The 18,803-nt window shown below is 35.3% G+C and overlaps 3 protein-coding genes across 8 annotated transcripts; 1 reads left to right on the forward strand and 2 right to left on the reverse strand.

Annotated features, from left to right (window-relative positions):
* The first annotated feature begins 800 nt into the window (after nucleotides 1-800).
* On the forward strand, nucleotides 801-2,995 carry LOC114382448 (lysM domain receptor-like kinase 4). The gene has a single exon (XM_028341874.1). It carries the CDS (start codon nucleotides 895-897, stop codon nucleotides 2,851-2,853), a length of 1,959 nt encoding a protein of 652 aa, XP_028197675.1. The 5' UTR covers nucleotides 801-894; the 3' UTR covers nucleotides 2,854-2,995.
* Nucleotides 2,996-3,880: 885 nt separating this feature from the next.
* Nucleotides 3,881-10,587, reverse strand: LOC114382455 (V-type proton ATPase subunit H-like). Its single transcript, XM_028341886.1, has 12 exons — nucleotides 10,434-10,587; nucleotides 10,259-10,345; nucleotides 9,977-10,102; nucleotides 9,688-9,790; nucleotides 9,537-9,609; nucleotides 8,200-8,265; nucleotides 7,943-8,060; nucleotides 7,405-7,566; nucleotides 6,899-7,024; nucleotides 6,532-6,657; nucleotides 5,820-5,999; nucleotides 3,881-4,493 (listed from the first exon to the last, which is right to left on the reverse strand). Exons 2-12 carry the CDS (start codon nucleotides 10,286-10,288, stop codon nucleotides 4,245-4,247), a joined length of 1,359 nt encoding a protein of 452 aa, XP_028197687.1. The 5' UTR covers nucleotides 10,289-10,345; nucleotides 10,434-10,587; the 3' UTR covers nucleotides 3,881-4,244.
* A 1,494-nt stretch (nucleotides 10,588-12,081) lies between these two features.
* LOC114382463 (protein DA1-related 1-like) lies at nucleotides 12,082-18,436 on the reverse strand. 6 transcript variants are annotated; one of them, XM_028341918.1, is made up of 13 exons: nucleotides 18,082-18,429; nucleotides 17,721-17,807; nucleotides 17,055-17,207; nucleotides 16,632-16,722; nucleotides 15,909-16,173; nucleotides 15,233-15,353; nucleotides 14,984-15,067; nucleotides 13,973-14,092; nucleotides 13,625-13,837; nucleotides 13,456-13,518; nucleotides 13,232-13,350; nucleotides 13,084-13,142; nucleotides 12,082-12,981 (listed from the first exon to the last, which is right to left on the reverse strand). In XM_028341918.1, the coding sequence occupies exons 3-13, from the start codon at nucleotides 17,163-17,165 to the stop codon at nucleotides 12,647-12,649; spliced, it is 1,581 nt and encodes a 526-aa protein (XP_028197719.1). In that variant the 5' UTR covers nucleotides 17,166-17,207; nucleotides 17,721-17,807; nucleotides 18,082-18,429; the 3' UTR covers nucleotides 12,082-12,646. The 6 variants fall into 6 exon arrangements, with proteins under 6 accessions (XP_028197719.1, XP_028197711.1, XP_028197737.1 ...); XM_028341910.1 differs by having other exon boundaries at nucleotides 17,721-17,911; XM_028341936.1 differs by lacking the exon at nucleotides 17,721-17,807 and having other exon boundaries at nucleotides 17,055-17,203; nucleotides 18,082-18,430.
* Nucleotides 18,437-18,803: the final 367 nt, after the last annotated feature.

Genomic DNA, 18,803 nt, shown 5'->3' on the forward strand with positions numbered 1-18,803 from the left:
GTGAATGAGTGGATGTTTGAAATAGCGTTTACAATGCACATATACCTATATTTTCACATTAAATCAAATAAAGATGTTCACACTACAAAAAGAAAATATGATTTTGATGCATGTCATATTTTGAGACGTTTAACCAAATAAGTACTAAGAAAAACAAGGATATATATTAAAGGATGGTTCGCATAAGCAGTAAGAGTGTGGGATTCAAATCAAATAAATGAAGAAAGTTTGTTCCCCGATTATGCATTGAAAATCCATTGTATACAGTTTAAGAACAAAACAATCAGTGTTGTACATAAAGAAAGACCTTTTTAGCATATATTGAGAAGTATGATTCAGAGATACAGCAAGGTAGTACAATGGGGATTTCATTGAGTCGAAAGGTGTATTACTATTATTCATCCAAAGAAAAAGATAATTCAATATAAGCTTTTTTTTTTTTTAAGTGAATGGAACTTTATTTATACGTATAAGAAAGGTTTATTACTATTATGCAACACTTTGGTTTTTTATTATTGAAAGCAACACGTTCTTATTCTATTCAAATTTGATGCTCACAAGTTATAAATCAATGATATGGAAGACAGAGTCATGCAACTCCGGTAGCACACACTATCTTTGTTATGTCAATGAGATTTGGTCAACGGAACGACATTAATATCCCATCAAACCCTGCAAGAATATTCTAATATCAAACCACCAATTCTGACCAATGGCAATGAAATAAATCAGTTTAATTAAGATTGCGCGTTCCATCTAAACTTCTTCCGACTAATGAAATAAATACGAAACAAAATATTCAAACCACTACAACACACTTGTTCTCCAGAAAAAAGTGTTTGCATTAAACCCTTTTGCAGCCATAATCTCTATTAATCCATTATCCATCCTTCAATGAATCTCTTTCCTATGATCACAACAACAATCTTCACTTTGATTATGTTATGTAGCATGTCAGTGGTGGTTCATGTTCAGGGAAAGCAACCTTACGTTGGTTTGGCCACAACAGCATGTGGCCAAACGGGAAATTCAAACTCTATGCGTGGCTACACTTGCAATGGCGTGAATCCTAGTTGCCAAGCTTACCTCACCTTCAGGGCTCAACCCCTTTACAACACTGTTCCCTCAATATCTGCTTTGTTGGGTTCAGACTCATCTCAACTTTCTGTGGCAAATTCTGTTTCTGAGGATGGAACCTTTGAAACAAACAAGTTAGTGATTGTTCCAATCAATTGCTCTTGTTCAGGTAACAACAACAACCAGTATTATCAGTTCAACACATCCTACGAGGTTGAAAGAGGGGACTCGTATTTTGTGATCGCTAACAACACTTTTGAAGGCCTTTCAACATGTCAAGCATTGCAGGACCAAAACAACATTCCCGAAGGAGACTTAATGCCGGGAAATGAACTCATTGTTCCTCTTCGATGCGCTTGTCCCTCGAAGAATCAAACTGAGCAAGGTGTCAAGTACTTGTTGAGTTACCTTGTGGCTTCTAATGACATTGTTTGGCTCATTGGTGAAAGATTTGGTGTCAGCAGTGAGACAATTGTTGAAGCTAATACTCTTTCTTCTCAACAACCAATAATTCATCCTTTTACCACACTTCTTGTACCTCTTCAAGACGAGCCCTCGAGTAATCAAACTTCTGAGCCATCTCCACCACCATCAACACCTCCACCTCCGCCTCTATCTTCTTCTAGTGGAAGATCAAGCAAAACATGGGTGTATGCAGTGGTAGGAGTTGTTGGAGCTATTGCATTAATATCATCAGTCCTTTGTGCCATCGTTTTCAGGACGCGTTATCTCAAGGGTGGTAATAAAAGGAAAGATGATTCTTTGATTGTGTCTGATAGTTTTGTGGCTGTGGCTATTGAGAAACCACAAGAGAAGAAGTTGGAAGAAGAAGAATCTGAAAATTTGGCAGAGATCATATCTGGCATAAGTGAATCATTTAAGGTGTACAGATATGAGGAACTGCAAAGTGCAACGAATGGTTTTAGTCCTAGCTGCTGCATCAAAGGGTCGGTTTATCGCGGTTTCATCAATGGGGATTTGGCTGCAATAAAAAAGATAGATGGTGATGTGTCAAAGGAGATAGAGCTTTTGAGCAAAGTGAACCATTCAAATGTTATACGTCTTTCTGGGGTTTGTTTTAACGGGGGCTATTGGTATCTTGTTTATGAGTATGCTGCTAACGGATACTTGAGTGATTGGATCAACATCAAGGGAAAGTTTCTGAGTTGGACACAAAGAATTCAAATTGCATTGGATGTTGCTACAGGACTTGACTATCTTCATAGTTTCACTTCTCCTCCTCATGTACACAAGGATCTGAAGAGTGGTAACATTCTTCTGGATAGTGATTTCAGGGCAAAGATTTCAAACTTTAGGCTTGCAAGGTCAGTGGAAAGAGAGGGTAGTGAGGGTGATCAATATGTGATGACAAGGCATATTGTTGGGACAAGAGGATACATGGCTCCAGAGTATTTGGAAAATGGTCTTGTGTCTACAAAGCTTGATGTCTACGCATTTGGGGTTTTAATGTTGGAAATGCTCACTGGAAAAGATGTTGCTGATGTTTATGCAGAAGGAAATATTGCGAATTTGTTTGATGTTTTAAGCGCGGTGCTTGACGAGGAAGGTGAACATTTGAGATTGAGTGAGTTCATGGATCCCTCTTTGAAAGGAAATTATCCAATGGAACTTGCTGTGTTTGTGGCTAGAATGATAGAAACTTGCATAAAGAAAGATCCAGCAAGTCGACCTGACATGCACGAGATTGTGTCATCTTTGTCCAAAGCCTTGGATTCTTCATTGAGATGGGAAACGTCTATGGAAAGGAAGTTTTGATTCTACAAAGGGTTCCTCAATTAGTCAATAAGCTGTTTTGTTAATCACTTCCCTATATTTTCTCTCTTCTGTTTGTAAATGTTGCTGTGTATTGTAGGATAGAAAGATGGATGAATAATAATTTATTTGATCTTTAATTTTTCCCGAACTTGTCTTCCTGAAGGTATTTGAAATAACACAAAGTCAACTAGAGGCATGTTCGTGAGAAGTTCTGTCAGTGTCATTATTCAACAGTTTCATTATTTGGGTATATAACTCTCTATCTCACTTATTTTTCATTATTGTTATCTATACATCTTAAAAATATTCTTTTAAAATTAAAGGAGTCAACAAAAATCTTGATCTATGAAAAAAAAATTGACTATTCCGAAATCAGCCAGCTCCATATGATTCTTGTAAACAACACAATCACGCATCAGTATGCTTTGATTGAATATGATATCAAGTATCACGTGTTGCAAGTATCAAATTATCAATATTGATATTCTCTTTCCCCCTTTTCCAGCATTACAATTATTCACAAGATACATTTATCTTTGAAAGATACTAATGAAATGTGTCCTTTATTCTGCAATTTTTTTAATACAAATGGACCAAGGTAAGTGTCAACCAATTATTACATGTCACCACTTACTTTATTTAGTATAAAATAACAAATTGCAATATCAGTTATGACATTGAACTTTCAATCAGTCAGGTTCTTTACAAAACTAACATTTTTATTTGTGTAATTAAATGTTTTTGTGCCAATAAACATGCTATACATATCTATTTGTAATTAAATAATAGTATAAAAACTATTTACACTAAAAGGAACCATTTTCGCAAAAAATAAAAACAAAAAAATTGGAATAAGCAGCTCATTTAGTTTCAGCTATTCCCAGTCTAATGCCTTGTATCCAATCGCAGGTTAATCCTCGGTGGTCAGCAACAATGAGAAAATAATAGGATTTATAAAAAAATAATGAAAAGGGGCTTGCACAATTTGCTAAATAGTAAGTTCAAAATTTGTTTTCTGGCAAGAAATAGGTCAATAGGACAATAACTTACTTATTCCTCAAGTCATTATTCTTCTGAAACTAGCTCATATTCAAGAAAATACATATATCCATATCAACGATAAATTTTGTTTTCTAACAAATTCAACATACCTATAAGCACAACTTCGAGTACATTACAAAACTTGATTTATTCAGCAGCAGAATATCATGCATACTTATTCCTCACATAAAATTTCTTCTACTGTTGAAACCGAAATCTTAGTAGTCATACACAATAAATTAATCATTAAAACAATGAATAATGGTTGTATACGAGAGCCGATCCAATTTGTGAGCTAGCAGTGAAGTTGATGGAATTAAGTGCATCTTGACCACCCCACAGAAACAGCATTAAACCTGCAAGAAGCTTGCATACTTTGCACCTAAGAAAAGCCGCTGGATGCAGAGCAGTGCATTTTTAGTAACTTCAACATTTTCATGATTCATTAGTTTCATAACTCGTTCTTTTGCCTTGAGGTCTGACACAATGATCCGTCCAGCAGAATGATGCTGGATAAACTGTGAAAGGTCATAGCAAGCAACAGCCAGAGTCCTTGGATCACTGGACGTGTCCAAAATTGTTAGTAGGACCCTTAGAATCTGCAACAGATGAAAATAGTATCAATAAATAATAGATGAATGTTTGAGATAAGATAGAGTACACAACAAGATTACACACTATCATCATTATCTTCTTCTTTTTTTGCATTACAACAAATGGCACTTGATATAGCATAATCATCTGTTCTTGCTATAAAAATGCCTCTAGTCACTATTGATGGCAAAGAAAAATTCGCATTTTGTATTAAGTATCTTATTGGATGGGATCCACAAGCACCCTAGGAACAAAATATTTTAAAATCCATATACTGTGTTTCTGATCAAAATCAGCACAGTACAATGTGTATTTACTACTTTTAGATGAATATCAAATCTACTTTAAAAACACCTCATGTTGTCTTTTCTCTTCTTCAGGACAAGAATATTTATCTAACACATTAAAGCAACAATACCACTGAACAGAACCAATCAATTCTTTTGCATATCTGCAGATGTTCTTCAAAAGTTAATAGAATTTATAAAATGGAAATATTTTTTATAAAATGTAAATTTAGTGAAATTAAACAGTAAATGGACAACTTTACATTTTATGGATCTGTTGTGATTGCATCCCCAACTGAATGTCCACTTTATCACTGTCTTCAACAGTTCAAGTATTGGCTTAAGAGATAAAATATGTTTGATTACTTTATTTATTTCCTAATAATTATAAATAAAAGTAATGGAACATATTTTCTCTTAAGCCATTGGTTGAACTGCTGACCACAATGAGAAAGTGAAGATTCAGTTGGCTGCAATCACAAAAGGTTCCATAAAATGTAAAGTTGCCCATTTACTGTTTAATTTCATTGCATTTACAATTCATCCTAATGACATATTATACGCCAATCAAAAGTGTTGAAGGACGACATTAGTTATCAGTTGAAAAATCTTATCACATGATCATTGCTTGAAAAACACCATCCATGTTGATACTATCTCTATCACTAAAAGAGAGAAACTTAAATAGCTTGCAAAATTAACTGTGTAATGCCAAGACAGCCTCAGATATGGGAGGGCATATTCTATCATGGAATAAAACATCAAGTAGCTCCATACTGTCTAACTTACAAAGAAAAGTATCAGAAAACACAAAAGTACTCTAGCTAGCCAGCCAGCCAGTTGGTATTCAATACTAACCATTCCTATCAAGGTGAAACCCAATATCATCCCCAGAGATGCCAATTATATATTGCATGAAATAACAAAGAAAAGAGTACAGCCACAAGTAACTGAAAGCCTTGTTATTTTTCTCATCCAAAAATTTCATGTGTGCTTAATCAAGAATTCGGCTGAAGCATAAAAGAAGGGATAATGCATAGATACCTGGAAATCATTTTCTTCAAAGTTGTTTATATTTTCTCGCCAGAATATGGGATCTTTGTGCATGGGAGACCAATCCAGATGGCCAAGGAGAACTTCTTGCTTGTACATATCAAAAGAACTTAGTCTCTTGATATTATCCTTAAGCCCTTCTTCCAAGGAATTCAGGGCCTCCAACAAGTCCTATAACAAACTTTTCTAATTAATAGAAGTGTTGAGCAAATAACAGGAAATAGATTATTTCAAAAGGAAATGTAAATGTATGATCTAAATATTGGGAAACAGAAACAAAAACTGTATCTAAGAGTATCATGGAAAGCATGCATCCTGGAAAACAGAAACCGTATCTAACAATACAGTAGAGAGCACTGTATGCCAACAAATAATTTTTATATTTATTGTAATGGGGACTTGGGTATTATGGGATGGGTGTCTAATTCCCACATCGAGTAGTATGGAATGCTCAGTGGAATATTTAAGTGGGAAAAAAAAGGGGCAGCCAAATGCTCAAGACTCCCAGTCCCACTATGCAACCCAACCCCTGCAAGAAGACAATTTCCAGTATTTGAATCTATGATTGCCAGGTTACAAGACAGCAACCGAAAGTGGCAAAAATGTATATCAAAAATATTTTCTCTTCAAGGCACCAATTATAATTTTACACAATTTGCACAAATAAATTTTCAGAAGTTAATGTAGGTTCAAATTATCTCACCTCATCACTCCATGCTTGTGCTTTTAAACTCAGGACAACTTGTGCCAGCTGAAGGTCAACCATCTGAGCACCCAATGTCCCTTTTGACATCAAATTCTTAAGAGTCAAGACAACAACTCTAACCACCTATCAAATTTATAAAACAAGTGTGCCAACATTAGACTGCTATACCAGAGAAGTTATAAACATCAACTTGCAGCCATTACATAGAAATAAATATAACAGAAAGTTAATACAAATTCAGTAAAAATCAAATAACTGTGAGCTATAATTAATAATAATATTGCAAGGAATAAAAAAAATTTGAACAACATTTTGTTTGTAAGCGAAAACTGAGATGAACATCAGTTCAGCAAGTCAGCCATACCTTCTCTTTTGTAGAACTCCTGACAACATCAATAAGTCGCGGAAGGGTTCTTGAAGTAGCCAAATATTCAATTGCTGGCTCATAATAGGATAAGAGCCATATGCAGAGACATGTTTCATAAAGAAGCTGCCGAAGAGGAATTTATCAATTAATTTTTGTTCCCTACAAAAGCACCGTGAAATCTACAAATTTTATCAGTAATATTTAATATTTTATTGATAAATCAATTTAGACGCCAACAAATCTGGAATCCCCAGATACCACTCAGTCATTGTTTTTCCAAAAATCTATCATTTGGTCGGATGCACCAAGCATGTTTAAGTTAACCATCTCTAAATTCAATACAAGCTATTGGATTTCCAGTTCCAGCAAGTATTACAGGCATAACTAGATATATCATGCTTCCTCAAGCACCTATCCTATTGGTATAATATATATAAGCCAACTGAAGGAAAATCCAGTTACTCGGCTTTTGGATTCTCAGAGGTAGAGTCCAACAAACTTACCTGAATTGACTGTTGAGTGGATGCTGGCGAAATCAAGGGCACAAGTAACTTAACCCCATCAGCCTGAACAAAGGAAGACCTAACCACAGGTTCCTTAAGTAGTGTTGCTAGGCAATTGATAGCAGTTGGGACTCCACGAATAGGATGAGAAGGTTTCTTCAACTACAGATATAATAAATAGACGAAAGTAAGAATGCATGTGTATTACATACAACTGAACCTACTCACATCTTAAGATATAACATGCAATTTTTTTATTCATGTAAAACATTTCAAAAACTTCCTATAGATCTGAGTGCAGATTTTTAAGCCATCTGGTTTAATTGATTCCATGGTCCAATTTAAAACTAGTTGTTCAAGTTCAGCAAATAATGTGTCACTCTTGCACACTTGCAAATCTTACTAACTCCCATATATGTCAAGAGTTGTGGCAGCTTCCTCCATAAGTTGATGTGATTAGGTGCATTGTTGACAAGTCTGTGAATTACTCTTACGCAGTTGATCTAGTGAGAAAGAAACAATTTCATGTATCACATACCTGTTCACAAAGCCATTTTACCAATCCTATTAAAACATCATCAATAGTGGTAAATGGCTTCTTTCCATTTGATGCTTCTCCATTAGACACAACGCCATTCTGATTTTTTGGCCTGACACTATAATCAGAAAATGGTGAAATTTTGCAATAACTGGGAAGGTAATAACTTGTACAAGTATACAACAGATCTGTTATTTGATTCAAATCTGAGAAGTTTTTTTTGTATTAAAATGTGAAAAGTCTCGTGTTTGTATTACCTAACAACTAAAGCAAGGATCTTACAACTTTTCTCTTGTATGAACCAATTTCCTTTCCAGAGCAATCTGAAAGATGGATAATATTGTTAGTTATTTTTTGTATATCATAACTTTGAGACGGTATCTAGGGTGGACTAGTTAACTAAGTGGTTCATGGTGGTCCATTTTTTTTAACCAATTGGAATTACAATTTCATCCTTATAGTTTGTATACATTGCACAAAGACGCCATCAATTAAATGTTTGTGATTAAATGGGTATTGTGGACAATGAACACAATGGATTTGAGCACAAATATGGACCTCTGATATGAACATTACGAGGCACAAAGTGTTGTCCATATGAATTGATTCCACATGGGTTGATCGCAGCAGGGCTTTCTGATGGTCCAGGATTCCATACCAGTGCTTCCACGACCTGCAGTTGCACCTGTGCGTGTCGTTTGACCTTCCGATCACAGTGATTTCTTTTCAGATCATGCAGGACATGGTGTGGTTGAAGCTGTGGGGTCCACGGTGTGGAGAAGGCGTTACGAGTGGCACAGAACATGCTGAAGAGAGCGTCGTTGCTGATTTGGTTTCTGTCAGATCTTGGTTTGGATTTGGAGAGGGAAGGGTTGGGACAGAGGAGGAGGAGGAAGTGGAGGGAAGAAGAAGAAAAAGAAGTAAAGAGAGGTAACGACACCGCCGGAAATCGCCTCCGGCAGCAGCGCACGGTGGAGAACGGTGACTGGGGAGGAGGAGAAGAAGGGCCAACGAACAGAGGAAGGAGATACTGTAATAAGGGACGGACAGACATAGTGTAAATTAATTTTAATTACTAAAATTAATTAAAAGTTTAATCTCAACCATTCAATATTTTATTATTAAATCTATTGGTTGAAAATTATTGGTCTACAAAAGACCACTTAGTCACCTAGTCCATCCTAGACACCGTCTAACTTTGAAGTACAAAGAAAATAGTCAAAATGCATAACAATCATAAGTCATTATCTAGATGACAATCATACATAGCTTTTTATCCTCAAGTTGTAAAAATGATAAGAAAAATGTAATTAAGGGATTCAGTATAGTTTCTGTCCAAGGCAAAGATATAATACTATAAACTACATATATACAAATGATGCACAATCTTCCAACAAGCACATATTTTACGTGCACAAAGATATGATAATCAATGGTTAGAGCAGGGTGTGACCCCCCTACAAACACATTCTATTTGAAACAAATGCTGAATTTTAATATAATAAGAGATGAGCTTTCCTCATCTCCAAAGCAAAGAAAGTGAATAATTAATATACAAAAATCGCAACAAAAACATATTTGAGTAAATACATAACTTAGGAAAGGCTCATAAGTATCTTCATCAGCAAGGGCACTATCATGAAACAGTCTTGCTCTCTTCGGGTTTGCTGCAAAAGATTATAATTTAAAGGTTATGCCACTGTTAACAAACAAATGAAAAAAAACGACCAATTTCAACAAATTACCAGCAAGCATTTCATCTATCAGTGCCAAAACATACTCCACAGTATCTTCCTTGAAAATGTCACGCAAAACACGAACAAACACGCGAACATAAGAGGGACCATCCTGCCACACAACGATATTTAATTTTCAATACCAGTAGACAGCAAACTTGGGAATCACAAATTAAATCCACTTCAAATCAACATTGCAATCAAACTCAACTTTAAAAACAAAAGGCACAACAATTAACATATTAGTATTATTATTTTAAAAAATAATAGTTTAACAATTAAAATTAAAAACTATTACATCATCGAGCAACTGTGCTCTGTGACTTTCTGGTCGGTGATCGTAGCGCCTTAAGAGCTGAAGGCTCGTCCCTGAGATGAGCTTGGTGGACATGTAGGTCTCCCATGGGATGTCCCTCCTCAGAACCTTCGCGAAAAAACGGACACAATGTCAGCGTAGAAATTCAATTTCAATCCACATCGACGATCGATCGACGACATTAAAATGCACGAAAACTAAATCGAAACGGAATCGTAGTTTTGCAATCAGATCGAAAGGGAGAGAAAACGGATCGGGAAGTACCTGTTCGGAGGTTAATTCGGCCTGGTACATGGCAGTGGGGAACCCTAGAACTGGGCGAAGTTCGCTCGAGAAATTCAGAAAATGGAACTGCGAATGAAGAAGTGAAATCGAATCAAATGAAATAGAAATGAAAGAAAGTGTGTGATGATGGATCAAAAGAGAGGTTTATTTTTACCCGCTATGGTAGATTTTGGATTTGCAGCAGAGAGAAGGAAGAAGTAAGAAGGAGAAGGGAAATAGATCAGTTTTGGAAGCACGTGATGTGGTGAGCATCACTCGCTCGCTCCACAATCATGTTCATCCCTGGGACACGTGGCTGCCAATCTGTTTTTTTTTTTTCTAACTTCTGTTATTTGTTTATTACCCTTACCTGTGGGATTTTATTTTTCTTTTCTAGTTCTAGACATCACGAGATATCCCAACCCATTGTGATCAAAGGCTAATTTCCCTTGGCAACACAATTTATATTGCCATTTGCGAATACCTATGAGTTACTTATAAGATTTATGTAAATGTAACTATGTAAGAATATAATTGTGTTCTTTAAAAAAAAGTATATAATTGTGTAATATTTATATGTTTTTTAAATTTCGAATTGTAAATGAGAAATGCATTTCTGAAGATAACATTTTTATCAATAAAGGTTCGAATTGTAAATGAGAAATGCATTTCTGAGAAAAAAAAATTTACTAAAAGGTTTTTCTTAAAAAGAAAAACAATTATATACCATTCGCAAGGTCCATAGATCGTTGCTTTTGTTCTATCTTCTGGTCTAACTTTGGTTTTTACGTTTCAAAGTGCTTGCTTGTCTTTATCTTATTTTTTAAAAGATTTGCAAAATGATATTGTAAAACACAATTTAACCTTCTTACTTCTTGTCTTTACATTAATATGTTGGATCATGAGGATTAATAAGCCAAGAGTAAAACTCGAGTGAATTGAGCACCACTTTAAGGCATTAGGTATCCTTGCCACTTATACGTAGCTCGAGTTGTCAATTCTCATCAAATGCAGGACTTTTTCCTCCCACTTGACACCCTCAAATCAAGTACTATAAACTTTATTTTGTCATTAACTCAATTAGAATATGCATTGAGAGGAATTAATATTAATTAAATTTAATTACTTATTTAGTCTCTATAATTTTTAAATTTATTCATTTTAGTCCTTATAGTTAATAATGATTTTTGTAGTCTCTATAATTTACCATTTAATTCTCAATAGGTCTTTACCATTAAAATTGTTTAACACCCTTAAATTATTATTGTTAGTCATCCTTCTTGGAGCTCCCTCTCGTCCGGGAGGCTCCCGCCGGCGAGGACTGCGACTCCTCTCCCTCCGCCAAGGAGGAGGGAGAGAGGGAGCTCCGAGAAGAGAGGGAGGGAGCCCCAGGGAAGTACGGCTGACAATAATAATTTAATGGTGTTATATAGTTTTAACTGTAGAGACCTATTGAGAATTAAATGATAAAGAGATTAAAAAAATCACTTATTAACTATAGGGATTAAAATGGATAAGTTTAGAAACTATAGGGACTAAATGGATAATTAAACCTATTAATTATACAACCATACATATATAATCAATAATATTTTATTTAAATTTAGCTTATGTGATATTCAGTGGCTTACAAACCGAGCCAAGAAAGGAGTTTCCTTGTAGTTGGGAAAATAAGGATATGAACGATAAAGAAGACACTGTTTATGACAATTGACAAGTATTACTTACTTACACGGTTGAACAGTCACCACAAAAATACTGAGATACCACCTTTTTCCATTGCAACTTCAAACTAGTGGGGAGAAAAATTCCAGAAAAGAATATCAGCAAAATACAAAATATACAAACTTTTACTATAATTACTTCAACTGTTTTATCATTTTCAACTGTTGCAAGGTATTTTGTAATACATATCGAATCTGAGGTGCCTACATTTATCTGCCTACATTTATCTGGAACTTGCAGAAACTGCACATTTCATCACTCCTCATCAGCACCCCCCTAAAAGAAAAAGAAAAAAAAAAGGAAAAGAAAGATTTCGGCAACCGCAGACTAACAGGAGCATTTTTCATTCCTTACTAGTCCGGAGTAGCGTGAAAACTATATAATTTTGGAACCTTTGAATCCTACATAATTTAAAAGACAAAGTTGATATATTGGTTGGTGTAAAGGAAAGAAAATTGTATCATATTTCTGGATTTGATTTCTCTAAAGTGAATCTTTACTTTACAGAGAAAAGTAAGTTTCAACCATTGATGAAAAATCAACGGTTCATGGATTTGTTAAAGTTTAACAAACAACTCTTTAATTATCTCATCAACAGTTGAGGTCCCTTACTTTGTTCTTTAAAGTGAATTACTCACTCTAAAAGGGTCAAATACCATTTTTTCAATATGGAAAACTTCCTGTCAATCGGATATGGTCAAGGGTTCTTCTAAGTCCATACTTAGCCACAGCCTGGTTACCCTCTCTGAATCCATCTCCATAAGCTGCTGAGCTATCTGACTCAATCTGGTGTTTGAAGTACTTACCTAGTTTCTTCTCAAAGTCGGAACGTTTACCCTTCTTTGATGATGAAGAAGACGAAGGCGATGAGGATGATGATGATGATGATGATGATGCACCTTCATCCCCAGTGCCAGGAATAATCTCTGATTCTAACCACATATGAGCCAAGACTTGGCAAATTCCCTCTTCAACTTCTGGCCTCAGATTGCCATAGCCTGCCATAACCCCACAAATTTGTCCAACTTAACACTGTTAAATCACTGAAATGAAAATACTAAGTTTCTAAATGGTATTGATCACAGGAAAGCTGATAGTACCTTTAAGTCTAAGCCATGCGTGCATCATTTCGTGAGCCAGGATTGATCCAGTCAATAACCTATCAATATAAAATCCTTGAATTATATTAGAGTGAATTCCATATGCAAAAACTATAGATTTTGAAAATAGACGATATGAGAAGGATACCTAGGAAGGCCATACAAAACAAGTATGGCTGTCACTTCACAACGACGGACCAGCCTAAAAGGCTCGGTTATCATATCTATGAGCTGGTATCCTGCTCCTATCCTTGGTCTCCTTAAAATCTGGAATTACAAAGAAACAAATAAAAGCCACTGCTTTATCAACAGAGATATTTTATATGAGAATTAAAATCATCAATAAGACTGAAATTCACAAGAGATCCCTACAGTGGGAACAGTTTGCTCTTCGGACAAGCAAAGTCCTCTGGTTTCAGGTAAGTGATGATGACCCTACATTCAAAAGCAATGCAAAATTAGAACAATGGAAGGGGTATGATGTAAAGAAGAGAAATAAAAGGCAAAACATAGAATGAAAGTTGAAAACATTAACATTTACATTCTTCTCTCCCTCCATAGCCTCGTTCAGTGCTTGTCTCTCAACCAAAAGCATCGGAACTTGCTGCTCTATCTTCATATGTAAACCCTCATAAAACTCTTGTATTTCGACATAGAGAGGTTGGCATTCATGAGTATCCATGATAGCTGAGTCAAGACACTCCAGGCACAGCTTTCGACCATCGTCAAGCAACAGATATTTGGTATCCACTGACTGAACTGATCGGAAAGTTTCATATGGAAAGGAAAAAGACAAAAACAAAGAAAGGAGTGAGAGATGGGATACATCAGTATCTGCTTGTTGGTAACAAAAAATTACGAAAAAATTTTGTGATCTGATATAACTGACCTCCAATCTTTGACAGCTACAACAGCGAGGAGTACCATCACGCTCATGCGATGGACAATATTTTTGTAGCCAGAAAGGATGTGCTCTATACTCAATGAGACCAGCTGAATTTGGTGGAATCTGCAATGAACAAAAATCAATCATTCAATTGTACTTTATATCTATAACTAGAAAAAATTGAAAGAACAAAATAAAGTGGACAATTCTAAATTCAAAAAAGGAGGGAAGGAAAGGATAGCATGTTCACCCTGGTGATGAATTAGAGGGGTTTCACTTGTACTTTTCTGAATTTTGATTTTATTTTATTTCACTTACACTCCTTGTGATTAAAGGCTCTGGGTAAAATACAATTTCATTAATGAAATACTAGCCAACTACTTCAATCGACATTTCAAGGAATTCCAAAATAGCATTGTCCCACCAATTGATAGTAGCATTTGTAGGAAATGAAAAGAGTTTGACCTAGATTAGAAAACAGAATGGTTTCATTTGCAATTTTCTTGATGTATGAATGTATCATTTTAACATCTCTCTAGTCTCTCTGATTATGTTGGATGCCTGAGTATATGTCATAGCTCAAGAACAGGCTTATTTTTGCCATGCAACATATTGATATGAACTTAAACATGCATAGCCAAAAAATCTTAGATCTCAGAGCAATTTTGAACAAAGTGTAAAATGATTTTAACTTGGAGTAGCCGTTCCACAATTTCTTAAAAATCATAAGCCAATTATTAATATTTAAGAAGTAATCAAACATTCAAACTTATATCTGAGCCATAAAGGGCATGCATGGCACGATATACCTCAGCAGAACATTCTCAAGTACTATTCTGATTTCTGGACTTATTAAGTATATTTGAGAACAACTCAATATCAATGGCGTCCTTGAAAATATATGTTGTTGTGAAATTTGTAATGCACATCAAAATTTATTGAAACCATTGATCAAAGTCAAGCACAATAAATTGATTATAAATCTGTAAGCAAAAACTGGCTGCTAGTACTTACAAAGTTCTTGCAAACATCACATCTTGGATGATGCAACTCCTTATAGCAGGATTTATGATAACGACGATTTCCAGACATAGAAAACTGTGAATGAATATGGATTTAAGCATTATATACAATCATATTGACCTCAAAAAATTAAGGAAAAGGAAGTTAAAGATCTTCATTTATAAATTCCAGAAGAATGTTTAAAACGTGTTATAAAGTTGAGTTTCATGAAGCATGTAGCAATCAACACAAGACTCTAACCTCATAATCAGTGATTGGAAGTTTGCAAGCATGGCAACAAAAGCATTCTGGATGCCAATAACCTCCCATGCAACTCAAAAATCTTCCATGGCCAATCTCAGCATTACAGCCAGCACAGATTCTGCAAGCACATTTTGCAAGAACCAGGTTTAACCTCTGTTTTTATAAGTAAAATTCAAGAATTTATGAAAAGAAAACATTATAGATATCTTCTATCTTGATCCATGCTTTTGTCACTAAGGTGAATATTTCAATTTTCTTAGGGTGAGCACATAAAAACTCTTATGATGGCAAGATATTTATTATATTCACAAGTGTTAGCAAGTTACCATAAATATGACACAAATTGACCCCATTATCAAATGTTTTAAAGGGCTCTCCTTGCATCATTTTCATTTAATTGAATTGAAGGCAAAAAGTCAACAATCTTTAGTCTACATATCTACATTTCTGACATTAACTTAGCATAATTCAGAAATTCTTGACAATAAGTTTGGAAACATTTTCTGTTTGGACAGACTTTTTTTCCCACAAGCATTCCATCAAAGCAATTTTACTTATGAGGACAATCATTTGTCTCCCTTTATTTATAACAATTAGTGAAGTTTAGCATCAGTGTCAGATTGAGGAGAAGAACTAATATTCTACAGAAAGATGTCAACTTTCCCACAGGTACCTGTATACAGGTGGAAATAAGTGTGCAAAAGGTTGAAATAAAGAATCAGTCTCAGATCGAGGAGGAGAACTAATGCTCAAACTTTCTTGAATTGCCCTGGCAAGTTGTTCATCTTCCTCAAGTTGAACTTCATCAAGATGTTTGTCTTCATCCTGTTGAATTTTAGCATGATGGTCATCTTCATCTTGCTGAACTTCACCAACAGATTCAGCTTCCTCGTCGCTAAGTGGACACAGTTCATCATCTTCAGATTCAGAGTCGTCCTCTGGGGTTTTGTGAGGCAAAAACATAAGGCCTTTTTAAATACTTTAGCAGGGGGAAAATTGAGAATCCATTTCAAAACACATGTTTACCAAATGGAATTTCAGAATTTCTTTAATGGACTCTAACCATATGAAAAATATATTTAGTACTTTGATTTTCAACTAATGCAAAGCACCGGAATCAACAAATCCTGATAATTCTGGTGAACAGATTAAGATTGGGGTTTATTCGAGAGACTTGATCAGTGACACCATAGTAAATCATTATTTTATTAAATAAGAATGAAGAAGACACTAAGATAGACATAAAAGAAAGGCCTGTATGTAAGAAATTAAATCATATGCATTTTTCTTAGAATATACATTTTAGTACCACAAACTGAAATCCTGATTGTACCAAAAAGTTACATAAAGCAGCAAATGAACTTTAACCACCCATCAGAAAAAGCATAAATCTCACCAATAACTTTTTTCCCTTTCTTATCTGCCTCTGAAAGAGAGAGTGCTATTGCCCGACCAATTTCTTCTTTCTCAATATCCGTCAAATCATCCTGCACTCAGTTTAGCACTATTTCAATTCACAACTTCAGACCAAGTCTGAAAGGAACTAGTACTATGTTGGGTTCATGATACTATCATGCTAGAAAATGACATGATAAGTTGTAAGAATGGTCAAAAAAAATTTGGTATAACCAGGAGGTGTAATCCTCCTCCTACCGGATTGGCCCATTTTTGGGGTAAAGTGATACCTCCTCTTGTCACTCCATGTCCAAGCCGGGAATCAAATCCCAGACCTTGGTTAAGGGATCCAAGTACCGAACTACTTGTGTCAACAACTTTTGGTACTGGTCAATTTTTTACTAGAAGAAGAAAGTGTGATTACCGCTGAACAATCAAGATTGTCCGATATTCTGCCATCTTCATATTTCCCATGATATCTTCCTCCTGAGGATTTACGGTTGGATCCCTTAAGCAACTTAGTAAACCAACCCATGCAAAATTATTTGCTGCAGGTTGGGGTTGGCAAAACCTCTTCCTGAATTAAAGCCCCAAGTAGGTAAGTAAATATACTACAAATTATGCAGAACAAAATTCTGCAGATTAATTAAGCATATTTAAAACTAATACACAAATAAATGTACCAGAAAAACATGCCGTGATCCCAAAAGTGTTACAATCCAGTGCTATTTGAGGTACTACTTATAAGCTTTGCAAGGCAAGAAATAGGCAACATGAACAACAGACAGATCATGGAATATAAAGACCATATCACCTCTTATTTTGGGAATCACGTGTTACCCAAGTTCTCAGGTCCTCAACATTCAGATAAATCAGAGAAAATGAAAAAAAAAACGAAAAGGATATGTAAAAGACTAAATGATGTTCTGAAGACAAATTGAAAACGCAAGGAAGATTACAATCCAATCAGCAGGATATTTATGAGTATCAATGATCAAATAATGTTAAAGTTTCTTTCATTAGCAGAATCAACCAACCGATTCTGAAAATAAGGAAATAAGAAAAACATTGAATTTCACATCAAACGTACGAGTTAAGCTCAAATATCTTCAGTTCCGCAGCACCCAATAAGCTCTTTCTTTCTTTTGTGTCATTTTTTTTCCCTTGAAGCAACGCCCTATATGGTTTGATAAATCAATGGACTCTAATTGAATTGCTTCAAGAGAAATTCAAATTATTCCACATGCATGAAAAGAAACACCTTCCACCAACCCCCACCACCTATATTGTAGATTGTAGATTGAAAACACCGCAAGCATAAAGCACCCCCCCCCCCCCCCCCCCCACCCCCAAGAAAAGATAATATCAATAATATTCTAGACCAGACAGGAACAAAAGGAGGAAAAGATAAAGACTTTAATGTCACAAAGACAAAGAAGATAACAACATACCTTAAAAGAGATTATGAATCAGCAGAGAGACAAGTTAAGGAATCAGATGAATCCCAGTTCAAGTACACTTTTTTTTTCTGAATTCTGATTCTTATTTACGCATAGTCAACCACATAGTAATAGCTTTTTCTCTCTCTCTCTCTCTTTGTTATGTGATTCTTGGAATAGCTTTTTGAGTGCAAAGAGTGAAAAGGGGAGTACTTGGATCACACGCAAATACAGGGAGGCCAAAAGGGATATAGAAACTCCAATAGTGGAATCTTCTAAGAAGGGGATGAGTGAGTGTATTTTTATTTACATTCCTTAAAAAAGAACACACACACACACCAGAAAAGACGGATTGGAAGGTAGATATGGAGAATCAGAAGAAGCAGTTGAGGTTCAAATTCAAAGTCACTGTTTTACTCTGGCATGTGGGGTCCTCTATCATTTTTTTCTGCCACATTCCACCAAATGTCAATAGCAACATGAAAATATATAAAACTTTTTCGGTAGCTTCTTTCACTTGCGAGAGTGGGGAGGGTGAAAGATAGAGTTCTTGTTTTATCTTGTTTGTGCTCTACTTGTTGGTGACAAAGCCTGGTAAATGTTACTGCCAATTTTGGGTGTTCATGCGGTTGTGATAGATTAATTACAGCTCGATTCTTATTCCATGAAATTTTAACAAGGTTATTTTTTTAAAAGAGTGTATCTTTTTTTCTATTATTCGAACAAATAATCCA

The sequence above is a fragment of the Glycine soja genome, chromosome 2 (genome assembly GCF_004193775.1).
Source record: "Glycine soja cultivar W05 chromosome 2, ASM419377v2, whole genome shotgun sequence".
Taxonomy (NCBI): Eukaryota; Viridiplantae; Streptophyta; class Magnoliopsida; order Fabales; family Fabaceae; genus Glycine; species Glycine soja.

Coding starts and splice junctions, on each gene's coding strand:
- LOC114382448 (XM_028341874.1), top strand. CDS start 895: ATGAATCTCTTTCCTATGATCACAACAACAATCTTCACTTTGATTATG.
- LOC114382463 (XM_028341936.1), bottom strand. CDS start 17,165: ATGGGTTGGTTTACTAAGTTGCTTAAGGGATCCAACCGTAAATCCTCA. Junction 13,351..13,455: donor AAGAGCAAACTGTTCCCACT/GTAGGGATCTCT, acceptor TTGTAATTCCAG/ATTTTAAGGAGACCAAGGAT. Junction 12,982..13,083: donor CGCATGGCTTAGACTTAAAG/GTACTATCAGCT, acceptor GGGTTATGGCAG/GCTATGGCAATCTGAGGCCA.
- LOC114382455 (XM_028341886.1), bottom strand. CDS start 10,288: ATGTACCAGGCCGAATTAACCTCCGAACAG. Junction 7,567..7,942: donor TAAAATGGCTTTGTGAACAG/GTATGTGATACA, acceptor TTATATCTGTAG/TTGAAGAAACCTTCTCATCC. Junction 6,000..6,531: donor CACAAGCATGGAGTGATGAG/GTGAGATAATTT, acceptor AGTTTGTTATAG/GACTTGTTGGAGGCCCTGAA.